The 13,209-nt window shown below is 41.5% G+C and overlaps 1 protein-coding gene across 15 annotated transcripts in view; it reads left to right on the top strand.

The window, feature by feature from the left end:
- Positions 1-13,209, top strand: part of CUX2 (cut like homeobox 2) — a 199,329-nt gene that overhangs the window by 182,859 nt on the left and 3,261 nt on the right. For all 15 annotated transcript variants that reach the window (XM_060786034.2, XM_060786028.2, XM_060786033.2 and 12 more), the window contains 3 exons: positions 7,079-7,348; positions 10,440-10,628; positions 10,788-11,061. In XM_060786034.2, the coding sequence (XP_060642017.2) occupies positions 7,079-7,348; positions 10,440-10,628; positions 10,788-11,061 (733 nt within the window). The remainder of the gene's footprint in view (positions 1-7,078; positions 7,349-10,439; positions 10,629-10,787; positions 11,062-13,209) is intronic.

Here is a 13,209-nt window from a genome sequence, read left to right as displayed (position 1 = left end):
AGAAAATTGCAGCGGCTTGGCCAATTATACAAGCTACTCTGGCATCTGCCAAAATGGATTACAAAAAGTTTGCAGACAAAAAGAGGGCCATGCAACCCGACTACAGGGTGGGAGACTTGGTATACCTGTCAACAAAATATTTGAAATCTACACAGCCATCCCAGAAGTTACCCTCTCATTTTTTTGGTTCTTTTCCTATCTCTGGAATTATAAACCCAGTGGCTGTTTGCTTGGATTTACCACATACTTGGCAAAAGGTTCCTCCTGTGTTTCATGTTAGTCTGATCAAACGGGCTTGCGTGGACTGACTCCGAACCTATCCCCATCATGTTGGGGGCTCATACCTCTTTTGAAATTAAAACTATATTAGACTCTAAACCAGGGGTCCTCAAACTAAGGCCCGGGGGCCGGATGCGGCCCTCCAAGGTCATTTACCCGGCCCTTAGGGTCAGCCTAAGTCTGAAACAACGTGAAAGCACACAACAACAACAACAACAATCCTATCTCATCAGCTAAAAGCAGGCCCACACTTCCCATTGAAACACGAACAAGTTTATATTTGTTAAAATTGTTCTTCATTTTAATTATGGTATTGTTTTTAAGTGTTTTTTTGCACTACAAATAAGATATGTGCAGTGTACATAGGAATTCATTCATATATTTTTTCAAATTATAATCCGGCCCTCCAACAGTTTGAGGGACTGTGACCTGGCCCTCTGTTTAAAACCCCTGCTCTAAACATTCTAGGGGACATTTATACTAGCTAGTACAATGGAAGTCACATTTACTTTACATCCTGAGTGGGTGGCTGCTGAACATATGCAGACCCCTCGCTTAAACAAACCTATCCCCTTAAGCTGGGACCTTTAAAATTTTTCCTATTTTCTCCCACTTCCTTATTTCTCCAGGGGGCCGATCTCGTTTGTTTTGTGAGGGAAATTGAAACTGCAGTTAACAGACTGTGGGCACAGTGTCTTGCCACTAGGAGCGGATGGGAATTGGGGATGATATATACGGAGGTTTGAGCGGGAAAATTTTAGAACTGTCTTTGTAGGATTGTGGAAAGAAAGAATAAAACACTCATCTCCAGTGTTTTATTGTTGTGAGTTTGATTTTAACTCCAAGATCTTCCAGAGTCTGACACCCTTATTGTTTCCCGTCTGTAATTCTCCTGTTTTCTGAGTGTTGCTCTTTATTTACTGTCCTGGTAGCCAGATTTTGTTCATTTCCATGGTTTCCTCCATTCTGTTGAAGTTGTCCACATTCTTGTGGATTTCAATGGCTTCTCTGTGTAATCTGACGTGATGTTTGTCAAAGTGGTCCAGCATTCTGTGTTCTCAAATAATGTCCAGGTTGGTTCATCAGGTGCTCTGCTATAGCTGACTTCTCTGATTGAATTAGTCTGCAGTGTCTTTCATGTTCCTTGATTTGTGTCTGGGTGCTGCGTTTGTTGGTCCCTATGTAGATCAGGACAGTAAACACTAAAAAAACCCCGAGAATTCCAGACAGGAAACAATCTGGGCCAACTAACACTTCCCAACAAAGGATTCCCTCAAGCAGGAAACAACCAATATTTCAAGCTGCAATGCTATTTAATGCTAATCAAGGTGGCAAATTGCAACATTCACATGCTTCAAACAGACAAGAGTTCTTTCTCCCACCCTGGACATCATTTCACAGATAGACAGACGGACAGACAGACAGATAGACAGACAGACCTTACTTGCCTGGTTTTCAGCAGACCTCAACCTTTGAGGATGCCTGCCATAGATGTGGGCAAAATGTCAGGAGACAATGTTTCTGGAGCATTGCCAGACAGCCTGGAACACTCACAGCAACCCGGTCATTGTTTAATTTTGGATCTTATGAATTTATCCATTAGAAAATGGATAAATATGTTGATAAACTATAACTCCCATCATTATCTGTCATTGCTGTAAAGCCGCAGTTACAGTTGGTCATGATAAGTTTGGGTGTCAGGTTTGGTCGGTGGAGTTCACAATGCTCCTTGCATATGGGTGAACTATGACTCCATCATCCTCCCCCCCAAACCCCTGCCAGTACATAAAATTGGTCATGATGGGGTCTGTATGCCAAGTTTGGTTCAGATCCATTTTTGGTAGGGTTCACAGGGCTCTCTGGATGTGGGTGAACTATAAATCCAAACATCCAAGGTAAATTCACTACAAACCCTGCCAGTATTTAAAGTTGATCATGTTGGCTCTGTGTGCTAAGTTTGGTCTAGATCTGTCATCGGTGGGAATCACAGGGCTTTCTGGAAGTAAGAAATATATACAAACATACATACATACAAACAAACAAATATATTTTTACTTTTATTTTGTATAAAAGTAGATAGAGATATCCATGTGTATACTTCTTTTCCAGGTTGTGAAAACAAACCGTACTTCTAAACACTCCTCGGCATAAACACAGGAACATTTACAATTTCAATTGCCCACACTATCTTGAACATAGTGAGCAGGAAAGCTAGATAATGGAGCATGCTTTAAAAAAACAAAAACGAATCTGTCCTCTTCCTCTGCTCCAAAAACACTCCTCCTTATTCTCTTATTTATTTCAGTGCAACTAAAAGCCGAATAAATCCTTCATTTCCTGCTGCTGAAGTGCGCGTGCACACAAACACCCGCACCAGATTGACTTTTGAGTCGTTCTCACACTTGCTGTTTTGACACATCCACCTCTTTTTTCCCATCCTCCTTAATTAGTATGTTCAACAAGACGAGGCGGATGCGCCTCTTCTTCAAATGGCTCTTTGAAAAGAATTAAAAAGTTGATAGCCGAAAGAGAGAGAGAGAGAGAGAGAAACGGAGAAAGAGCAAACGGCAAAACATATTTACAATACCATTTGGGGGTTCAGTATCTGGATTTGAAAGCAGCTTGGGGAGGAATGTTCTTTTTGCCAAAGCAGCAAATAACCAACAGCCCTTCTACACTGCCATATAAAATCCAGATTATCTGCTTTGAATTAGATTACATGGCACTGCAGACTCATATAATCCAGTTCAGAGCAGATAATGTGAATTATCTGCTTTGATAATCTGGATTATATGGCAACGTAGAAGGTTGCTTTTCTTCAGTTCCACCAGTCTTCATCCCTCCTTATGTGTCGTATTGGTCTTTTTAAAAATTATTTATTTATGTTGATACATCCCAACAATCAACAAAATTTTGCCGTATAGGACTTATTCCAAAAGTAAGCATTCCTTAAATGACCTACTGTACCTTCCTTAGTTATGGAAAAGCAATTCTAAATCTTGTCATTGCATCAATTTAACTGTGTGGAAAGCCTGGTTCAAAATGTTGTATCTATTGTCTCCGTCTATTTTGTCTATTAACACAGACCATTTCCTAAACCAATCTTGTTCTATTTGATTATTTATATACTTGTTTTTCCTTTGATTGATAAAATCATTAATTATATATTCTGATAGATAGGCCCACCAGGTTTCCAAACCCCATTTTGTATCGTCTCTCCATCCCCGGGCTATCGTGGCCTGTATTGCGGCTGTCATATATTTTAGGATTTCTGTCCAATTATTGTTATCTTCCTTTACCTTTATGGTGAGGGACATGAACCTGGCTTTATCCCACATTAATTCTTTCCCTATCATGTCTTCCATTACCGTCCTTATTTTACCATAATAGTTCTAGATTTTTCTACAATCCCACCACATGTGGGAGAATGAACCGATCCCCACACTTGTGCCAACATTTGTTTGAGATATTTCCCATAATGTGTGCTAATTGGGTGGGGGTTCTGTACCATTTGGAGATCATTTTCCTTTGGGTTTCCTTAATCCTCATATGTTTAATTTTATGAATATTGTCAATCCAAGACCCAATTAATTTCTCACTGAAGTGTTCCTCTTGTTTCCAATTTTCTATTAGTGTTGTTTTTGTTTTGTAAGTTAAGGTGATTAATTCCTCATACAGTAGCCGGATAATCCCTTTGTCTATTTCTACTTTCCTTTTAATTATTCTGTCAAGTGGGATTTCTGTTACTTCTCTTCTTTTCATGGCCTGAGCTTTACTGGACAGGCCTAACCATTCTATCCAGTTTCCTTGACCACATTTATCTTTTATCTTATCCCACTTTATTATTTCTCCATTGGGTTCCATGAGGTCCCCTATCCTTTTGATTCCATTTTCCTTAAGTGCCCTAATTAGATTCCTGAATGTCTTGTCCTTATTTTCCAAGGTTTCTAATGGGAAAGAGTTGATTTTGTTTATTTGTAATTTATTTTGCCATTTTTTCCAAATTAACAACGTTGTTAAGCATGGGCCGACTTTAAAGTTCTTTAAGTCTTTTCTGTCTATTCTCTCTCCCATATACGTTCCCCTTTGCCAACTGTTTGCTTCCTTTTCTATTTGCACCCATCTTTTCGTCCCTTCCAATTCAAATTCTAATAATCTTGCCAGCTGACTTGCCTCATAATATATTCCCAAAGAGGGAGCCCCCCATCCACCCATTTCTTGTTTACTATAATATAAAAAGTTGGCAATTCTGTTTTTGTTTCCTCCCACTACCCATTTTTAATAGAGTTATCCCATTTATTCAGCAATTTGTTAGGGATATTCACTGGGAGAGTTTGGAACAAAAATAGGAATTTGGGCAAAATCATCTTATAAATTTTTAACCTTGTGGATATGTCTCAGAATTTCTTTCCCTATATGTTAATTTGTTTGCTTATATTTTTCCATAGACAATTAAAATTCATTGGTATGATATTATTGAGATTTTTTGGTATATTTACCCCCAGATATTTCATCTCTCCCCCCCCCCCCCAATTTAACTCCCACAATATTTTGAATCTTTTTGAGTTTTTTCCCATGATAAATTTTTGTGTAGTATCTCTGATTTTTCAAAATTAATTGTAAGGCCCGAAGTTTTTCCAAAATTTTTAACTATTTTAACTATTGATTGTAATGACTCCTCCACCTCCCCTAAAATTATCATAACATCATCAGCATACAGATTAATCTTGATGTCTTCCTTGCCCACCTTATATCCTTTAATGACCGGATTGTTCCTAACTGAATTTGCTAGTGGTTCAATGGCCAATGAAAATAGGGCTGGAGAAACGGGGCATCCCTGCTTGGTTCCCCTCTTGATATCTATTTGCCTATTGTGTGCCCCGTTTACTGAGATGGTTGATTTATTTCCCCTATATAGTTCTTTTATTACCTTACACACTTTCGCCCCCATATTACTTTCCTCACATAGTCTGTTCAAATATTTGTGATCTAATGAGTCAAATGCTTTGCAAAAGTCTAATTTTAATATAAGTAATTTGGATTTTCTTTCTGTGGCATGGTTCAAAATGTTCAATATATTCCTTATAGGGTCCGCTAATTTCCTGTTTTTTATAAATCCGTATTGATCGTCATGAATTATTTCCGGTATTATGTCCTTCATTCTGTTTGCTAAAATTTTAGTAAATATTTTGTAGTCCCCATTGCAAAGGGTTATTGGTCTATAAGAGTTGGGATCAGTTTCATCCTTATTTGGTTTTAGAATTGTATGAATTTCGTAGGATTTCCAGGAATTTGGCACTTTTTGCCTCTCCATTATTTCATTAAATAGTATAAATAGGTTCGGAGTAATTTCCTCTTTGAATATTTTATAGAAGTTTGTTGTGAAGCCATCTGGCCCAGGTGATGAGTTTGCTTTTAGGCTTTCTATCACTTTTTCAATTTCTGAGTTGGTTATTGTGCTATTTAGATTGGTTTGTAACTGTGGACTTATGAATTTTTCCAAGAGGCCATCTTGTTTGATTAATTCTTTGGCTTTGTAAAGTTTTTCATAGTAGCTAGCCATAATCTCCCTAATTTCCTTATCTGATGATCTCAGATGTCCTCTATCATCTTTTCGCTTGAGTATTCTGCTTCTAGCTTGTTTTGATTTTAGGGCTCTAGCCAGTCTTTTCGAATTATTAATTGAGTTAATTTGATAATCATTTCTAACCCATAGGTATTTTTTTGTGGTGTCTATTTTATCTAAGTCCTCCAGTTGCTGTTTTTTCTCTTTCCAGTTTGCTTTATTTTTAACTGATGGATTTTTTTGGAAACGTAGGAATGCATCCTCTACCTCTGATCTTGTTTTCTCAAATGTATACTTTTCTTTTCTATTGATTCCTATTTCCAGTGAAATACACGTTCCCCTTATGGTTGCTTTAAACGCATCCCATATAATCTCTTCTTTTATTTGTGGTTGTCTGTTAAATAAAAAGAATTCTTCAATCTGTTGTTTAATGACCTGTTTATCCTTTTAATTAAGTCATATTCGTGAAAAACAGTGTGCTACTTCTTTTAAAAACTACCTTGGTGACATTTTTCTATTTTATTTATTTTGGAAGTCTTTATTGTGCATGTCCATGACAAGTCACCCTCCATATTGCTAGTGTCTTATTTTTCTGGTATGGGTTTAGCAATGTTTCTCAAACTCTGCTCCTCCAGGTGTTTTGGATGCTCCCAGAAATCCCAGTCAGCTTTCCAGCTGTTAAGAATTGTGGGAGTCCAAAACACCTAGAGGAGCAGAGTTTAAGAAATACTGGGTTAGAGTAGATGTATCAAACTCAAGGCTCTCCAGATGCTGGACTCCCAACTCCATCATTAGACATCATCATGATGGGAGTTGAGATATAGTCACATCTGGAAGGCTGCAGTTTGTTCTCCTTAGTCAGGAGAGTGAGGTTTGGATTTAGATACAAGGCTTGTGGATAGGATGCCTGGCTTTAAAATGTCTTTTCACCTTTCCCTAACCACAGAGCCACAAGAGCTGTTGGGTTTCAATTCTCATGATCCCCAATCCACCTGGTGGATAATCAAAAGTGATGGGAGTTGTTGTTCAGTAATATCTGAGGATCCGAACTGGGTAGAATTATAGTTCGCCTTCTGTCTCCACACGTTCTCCATACATGGATTCAAGTGCCCTTTGAATGCAGCCATAAGGCTGATGTGGCCCTCCACGGAAATGAGTTTGACAAGCCTGGGTCAGAGTGTATTTCACCTGGTTTCTTCCCTTTCTCTATTTGTTTGTGTGTTTCTTCTACAGACAGTCCTGGGGAGGTCCAGTCTTCTCCTTCCCCGTCACCCAGTCTCTCTGAACAAGAGAAAAGTCCCCTGGAGCCCCTGCGCCTCGCCTTGGAAAGCAGCAAGGAAAACCAGCACCCGGAGGGCCAGCCGGGCTCCTTGCTCGGCACCAGGATAGGCCCCAACAGCCAGGCTCCGCTGGGCATCCAGGAGATTGTGGCTATGTCGCCTGAACTGGACACCTATTCCATCACCAAGAAGGTCAAGGAGGTCTTAACGGACAACAACCTTGGTATGGATGCCCACCTGATGAGTGAGCTTGGTTGCTTTGAAACAATGTCCTGATGTGGAGTTTGTGGCAACACATCCTCGACAATTGTAAGGAAAGAAGTACCGACTGCTGGCTCTGCGTCTCAAATGCCAGGGCAAGGAAAGAGTTACTCCAGGGCCTGTTTTGAGGTCACTCCTGATCTGGCTTATAACAACCTGCAGCATATTACCACCAGGTTCCTGACAGAACATTAGAAAAAGGACTTGTTTCCACAGAAGCAGAGATTATTTTAGCCTTTGAGAAATGTATTTTCTTTTTTAAAAAAGGAAATTTTCTTTGACTTTTTTAAAAAGTAAGTTTCCAGACCTTGCAAATACAAGGGCTTGAGCAATACATGGTTGTCTAAGGCCATATCATCCAGATTATCAAAGTAGTCAATCCACATTTTCTGATTTGAACTAGATTATCTGAGTCTACACTGCAGCGGAACTCTGCCCCAGAGTGTGGTGGAGTTTTCTGCAGGTTGCTTTCCTCCATGTGAAAAGCAACACTGGTACTATTATGCAAAAAAGTAATAATAATAATAATAATAATAATAATAATTTGAAACACATCAAGATGAGTCCACAGCAAACAAGATCACTCTGCTGGCTGTTGTATTGGATCACACATCAGACACTTCCCAAGTGTCTAGGACTGTGTTGTATCGGCGAATAATGTGTGCAGATCCCAGTAGGGTGGCCTTTTGCAGCTGGCAGCCGGCAATCTTGTCAGCGCCGATTGTGTTTAAGTGCAGGCCAAGGTCTTTAGGCACTGCACCCAGTGTGCCAATCACCATTGGGACCACCTTTACTGGTTTGTGCCAGAGTCTTTGCAATTTGATCTTTAAATCCTCATATCGTGTCAGCTTTTCCAGTTGTTTCTCTTCAATCCTGCTGTCGCCTGGGATTGCAACATCGATGATCCACACTCTGTTTTTTAACACGATCATGAGGTCAGGAGTATTGTGCTCCAAAACTCTGTCAGTCTGAATTCGGAAGTCCCAGAGTAGTTTGAGGTGTTCATTTTCTGTAACTTTTTCAGACTTGTGATCCCACCAGTTCTTTGTTGCAGGCAGATGGTATTTGTGGCACAAGTTCCAATTAATCATCTGAGCAATGGTGTTATGCCTCTGCTTAGTCTGTCTGCGCGATCTTCTTGCAGCAGCTGAGGATTCGATCTAGTGTTTCATCTGCTTCCTTGCAGAGTCTACATTTGGGATTTGTTGACGACATTTCAATTCTGACTCTGATGGCATTTGTCCTAATGACTTGTTCTTGGGCTGCCAGAATCAGGCCCTCCTTTGTCTCCTTTTTCAAAGTTCCATTTGTGAGCCACAGCCATGTTTTTTCTTTGTCAATTTGGCTGTCAATTTTTCCCAGGAACTGTCCATGGAGAGCCTTCTTTTGCCATTATTATGTATGTATTTATTGTGCCAGGAGCGAATTGAGAATACAGTTATAATGTATAGAGAAACCACAAACAAAGTTAAAAACTTGGCATTATACTAAATGTCTTTTGACCAGAAGCTGTCCACTTGGATTGCCTATGGTGTCGCTGTAAGAAGGTCCTCCATTGTGCATGTGGCAGGGCTCGGGCTGCATTATAGTAAGTGGTCTGTGGTTTGCTTTTCTACACACTCGCATGTTGTGGACTCCACTTTGTAGCCCCATTCCCTAAGATTGGCTCTGCATCTTGTGGTGCCAGAGTGTAGTCTGTTCAGCGCCTTCCAAGTCTTCTGTGTGCCCAGGAGGAAGTTTCTCATCCGGTCTCAGCTACTGATTAAGGTCCCAAGCTTTAGCTTTTGGACTCTCACTTGCTGAGGTGTTCCTGCAAGTATCTCTGTAGATCTTAGGAAGCTATTTCTTGATTTAAGGTGTTGGCATGCTGGCTGATATCTGAACAGAGGATGGATCAGAGATATCACAGCCTTGCTCCTTTCATTACAGGCTTCTACTTTCCAACAGATGTCAGGTAGTGCAATACTGGCTAAACAGTGTAATTTCTCCAGCGGTGTAGGGCGTAGACATCCTGTGATAATGCGGCATGTCTCATTAAGAGCCACATCCACTGTTTTAATGTAGTGAGACATATTCCACACTGGGCATGTGTATTCAGCAGCAAAGCACAAGGGCCAATGTCTTCATTGTGTGAGGTTGTGGTTCCCAGGTTGTGCCAGTCAGCTTTCGTATGATGTTATTTCTAGCACCTGCTTTTTGTTTGATAGTTAAGCAGTTCGTCTTATAAGTCAGAACTCAGTCCAGAGTGACTCCCAGGTATTTTAATGTGCTGAAATGGTCCAGTGGGATTCCTTTCCAGAGCTCAAGATGCTTGTCTGTTCTTAAGATGAAAAGCACATGTCTGCGTTTTAGATAAATTAGGAATCAGCTGGTTTTCCCTATAGGCAGTAAGATCACCTAGAGCTTTAGGGAGCTTCTGTTCAGCCATTTCAATGCTCCCTGCTTGAGTGGTGATGGCACAATCACATGATTATTTGTGAAAATGTTGATGGAGCAAGCACACTCCCCTGAGGCAGGCCGTTCTTCTGTTTTAGGTGTTTTGTCCTATGATTCTCAGAAATCCTAGCCAATGTACTAGCTGTTAGGATTTCTGGAAGTTGAAGGCCAAAACATCTGGGGACCCACAGGTTGAGAACCACTGTGCTAGAAGAAGAATGAGAATAATAATAATAATAATAATAATAATAATAATAATAATAACAACAACAACAACAATAACAATAATACCCATCTCTCCTTACGGCTTGAAGTGGGGTACAATACGGTTAAAACATTCACAGCTGCTGAATTTACATCGATCACAAAATCTTCCTTTTCCTTAGCATAGTGTTTCCTTAGCATAGTGTTTTCATAGGTTTTTAGCATAAGGGCTACTCAGAACAAGGAGGATGCATCTACATGTTGGGGTACATGTAATATCCTCTGAAATATCTGTTGTTGCCTCTGTCTGAACAGATGCGTCAGAACCGTCCCTCAAAGATGTTATTGATGCCTCTTATCTCTTTGCTCAAAACACACTACAGCTTCGGCTTTTGGTTGATCTCTCCCATCAGGTCAGCGGCTTTTTGGAGAAAGTATCCTGGGCCTGACCCAGGGCTCTGTCTCTGACCTGCTGTCAAGGCCCAAGCCCTGGCACAAGCTGAGCCTGAAAGGGCGGGAGCCCTTTGTCCGAATGCAGCTCTGGCTGAATGATCCGCACAACATCAACAAGCTGCGGGACATGAAGAAACTGGAGAAAAAAGGTGAGGTAGAGGATCTGCATTCATTCACAGGTCTGCGCTTCCTAAAGCAGGACCCAAGAGTTGGCCTGCATTAGGAAATGGGTTCTCTTTATTGTGCATGACAATGGATTCCTTCACACCAGACCTGGGCACTCTTGTTTCCGTCTCTTCTTCCTCCAGCGTATTTGAAGCGCCGCTATGGACTGATCAGCGCTGGCTCTGACAGTGAGTCCCCCAACGCTAACTCCACCTGCCCCAGCCCCAGCCCCCAGACCCAAGATCTCAGCCTCCTGCAGATTAAGAAGCCAAGGGTCGTCCTGGCTCCCGAAGAGAAGGAGGCCCTGAAAAAGGCTTACCAGTTGGAACCCTACCCTTCGCAACAAACCATTGAGTTGCTGTCTTTCCAGCTGAACCTTAAGACCAACACGGTGATCAACTGGTTCCATAATTACAGGTAATGGATGGGTCAGAGTTGTGGCTGGCCCCTCCCCACTTCCTTTCCATTTTCAGGTTTTCACCAGGATTTTGTTTTGTTAGCATTGTTTATGTTTGTCTGTTTAATTCTGTCTTTTCTCCGAACACTTGGACTGAAGGCAGAACTTGACCAAAAGGTCTTAAAAAACCAGGGAGACTTGTATGGGAAGATAAAGGTTCCTTGGGAAACTTGAACCTAGGTTATTTGTAGATCATAACCAGCACTCTGAATTTTATCTAGAAATAGAACGACACCCTGTGAAGTTGACATAACAAATGACTTGGGTTCTCCTAATTTAGGCCCCATCTACACTGCCATTATAATGCAGATCGAACTGGATTATGTGGCAGTGTTGTTCATTCGTTCAGTCGTCTCCGACTCCTCGTGACCTCATGGACCAGCCTACGCCAGAGCTCCCTGTCGGCCGTTACCACCCCCAGCTCCCTCAAGGTCAGTCCAGTCACTTCAAGGATGCCATCCATCCATCTTGCCCTTGGTCGGCCCCTCTTCCTTTTGCCTTCCACTTTCCCCAGCATAATTGTCTTCTCTAGGCTTTCCTGTCTCCTCATGATGTGGCCAAAGTACTTCAGCTTTGTCTCTAGTATCTTTCCCTCCAGTGAGCAGTCGGGCTTTATTTCCTGGAGGATGGACTGGTTGGATCTTCTCGCAGTCCAAGGCACTCTCAGCACTTTCCTCCAACACCACAGCTCAAAAGCATCGATCTTCCTCCGCTCAGCCTTCCCTAAGGTCCAGCTCTCACATCCGTAGGTGACTACAGGGAAGACCATGGCTTTGACTAGGCGGATCTTTGTTGCAAGTCTGATGTCTCTACTCTTCACTATTTTATCGAGACTGGACATTGCTCTCCTCCCAAGAAGTAAGCGCCTTCTGATTTCCTGGCTACAGTCTGCATCTGCAGTAATCTTTGCACCTAGAAATACAAAGTCTGTCACGGCCTCCACGGTTTCTCCCTCTATTTTCCAGTTGTCAATCATTCTTGTTGCCATAATCTTGGTTTTTTTGACATTTAGCTGCAACCCGGCTTTTGCGCTTTCTTCTTTCACCTTGATTAGAAGGCTCCTCAGCTCCTCCTCGCTTTCGGCCATCAGAGTGGTGTCATCTGCATATCTGAGGTTGTTAATGTTTCTTCCAGCAATTTTCACCCCAGCTTTGCATTCATCCAGCCCCGCACATCGCATGATGTGTTCTGCATACAGGTTAAAAAGGTTGGGTGAGAGGATGCAGCCTTGCCGTACACCTTTCCCAATCTTGAACCAGTCTGTTGTTCCGTGGTCAGTTCTGACTGTTGCTACTTGGTCCTTGTACAGATTCCTCAGGAGAGAGACAAGGTGGCTTGGGATGCCCATCCCACCAAGAACTTGCCACAATTTATTATGATCCACACAGTCAAAGGCTTTAGAATAGTCAATGAAGCAGAAGTAGATGTTTTTCTGAAACTCCCTGCCTTTCTCCATTATCCAGCGGATATTGGCAATCTGGTCTCTCGTTCCTCTGCCTTTTCTAAACCCAGCTTGAACATCTGGCAACTCTCGCTCCATGTATTGCTGGAGTCTTCCTTGCAGGATCTTGAGCATTACCTTACTGGCATGAGAAATAAGGGCCACTGTACGGAAGTTGGAGCAGTCTTTCGCATTTCCCTTTTTTGGTATGGGGATATAAGTTGATTTTTTCCAGTCTGATGGCCATTCTTGTGGCAGTGTACATTCATATAATCCATCTACACTGCCATATGATCCCTTTTATGATGCCAGATTATCTGCTTTGGATTATATGGCAGCGTAGACTCATATAATCCAGTTCAAATCAGATAATTTGGGATCGGAAGCTGGATTATATGGCAGTGTAGATCCAGCCTGAGAGAGATTGATCTATGCCTGTATAAGAAGTTCAGTAGCAGAGGTTGAAACAAATATCTTTAGTGTTCTGTCCTCTAGATCATTGCTCCTTAAACTGTGGATCCTGACCCCAAATGAGGTCCTCTTAGCTCAATGTTGGTGTTGTGAAAAAATTGGCAGCAGGAAAAGTTTTCTGAATGCCACTCATTTACACAAAAATCAGTTAGGAACATAATGCTGGGTTTACAGTAGACATTTGGATTCAGGGGAA

This window comes from Anolis sagrei, chromosome X (genome assembly GCF_037176765.1).
Source record: "Anolis sagrei isolate rAnoSag1 chromosome X, rAnoSag1.mat, whole genome shotgun sequence".
Taxonomy (NCBI): Eukaryota; Metazoa; Chordata; class Lepidosauria; order Squamata; family Dactyloidae; genus Anolis; species Anolis sagrei.
This window is presented reverse-complemented; position numbering and strand designations above follow the sequence as displayed.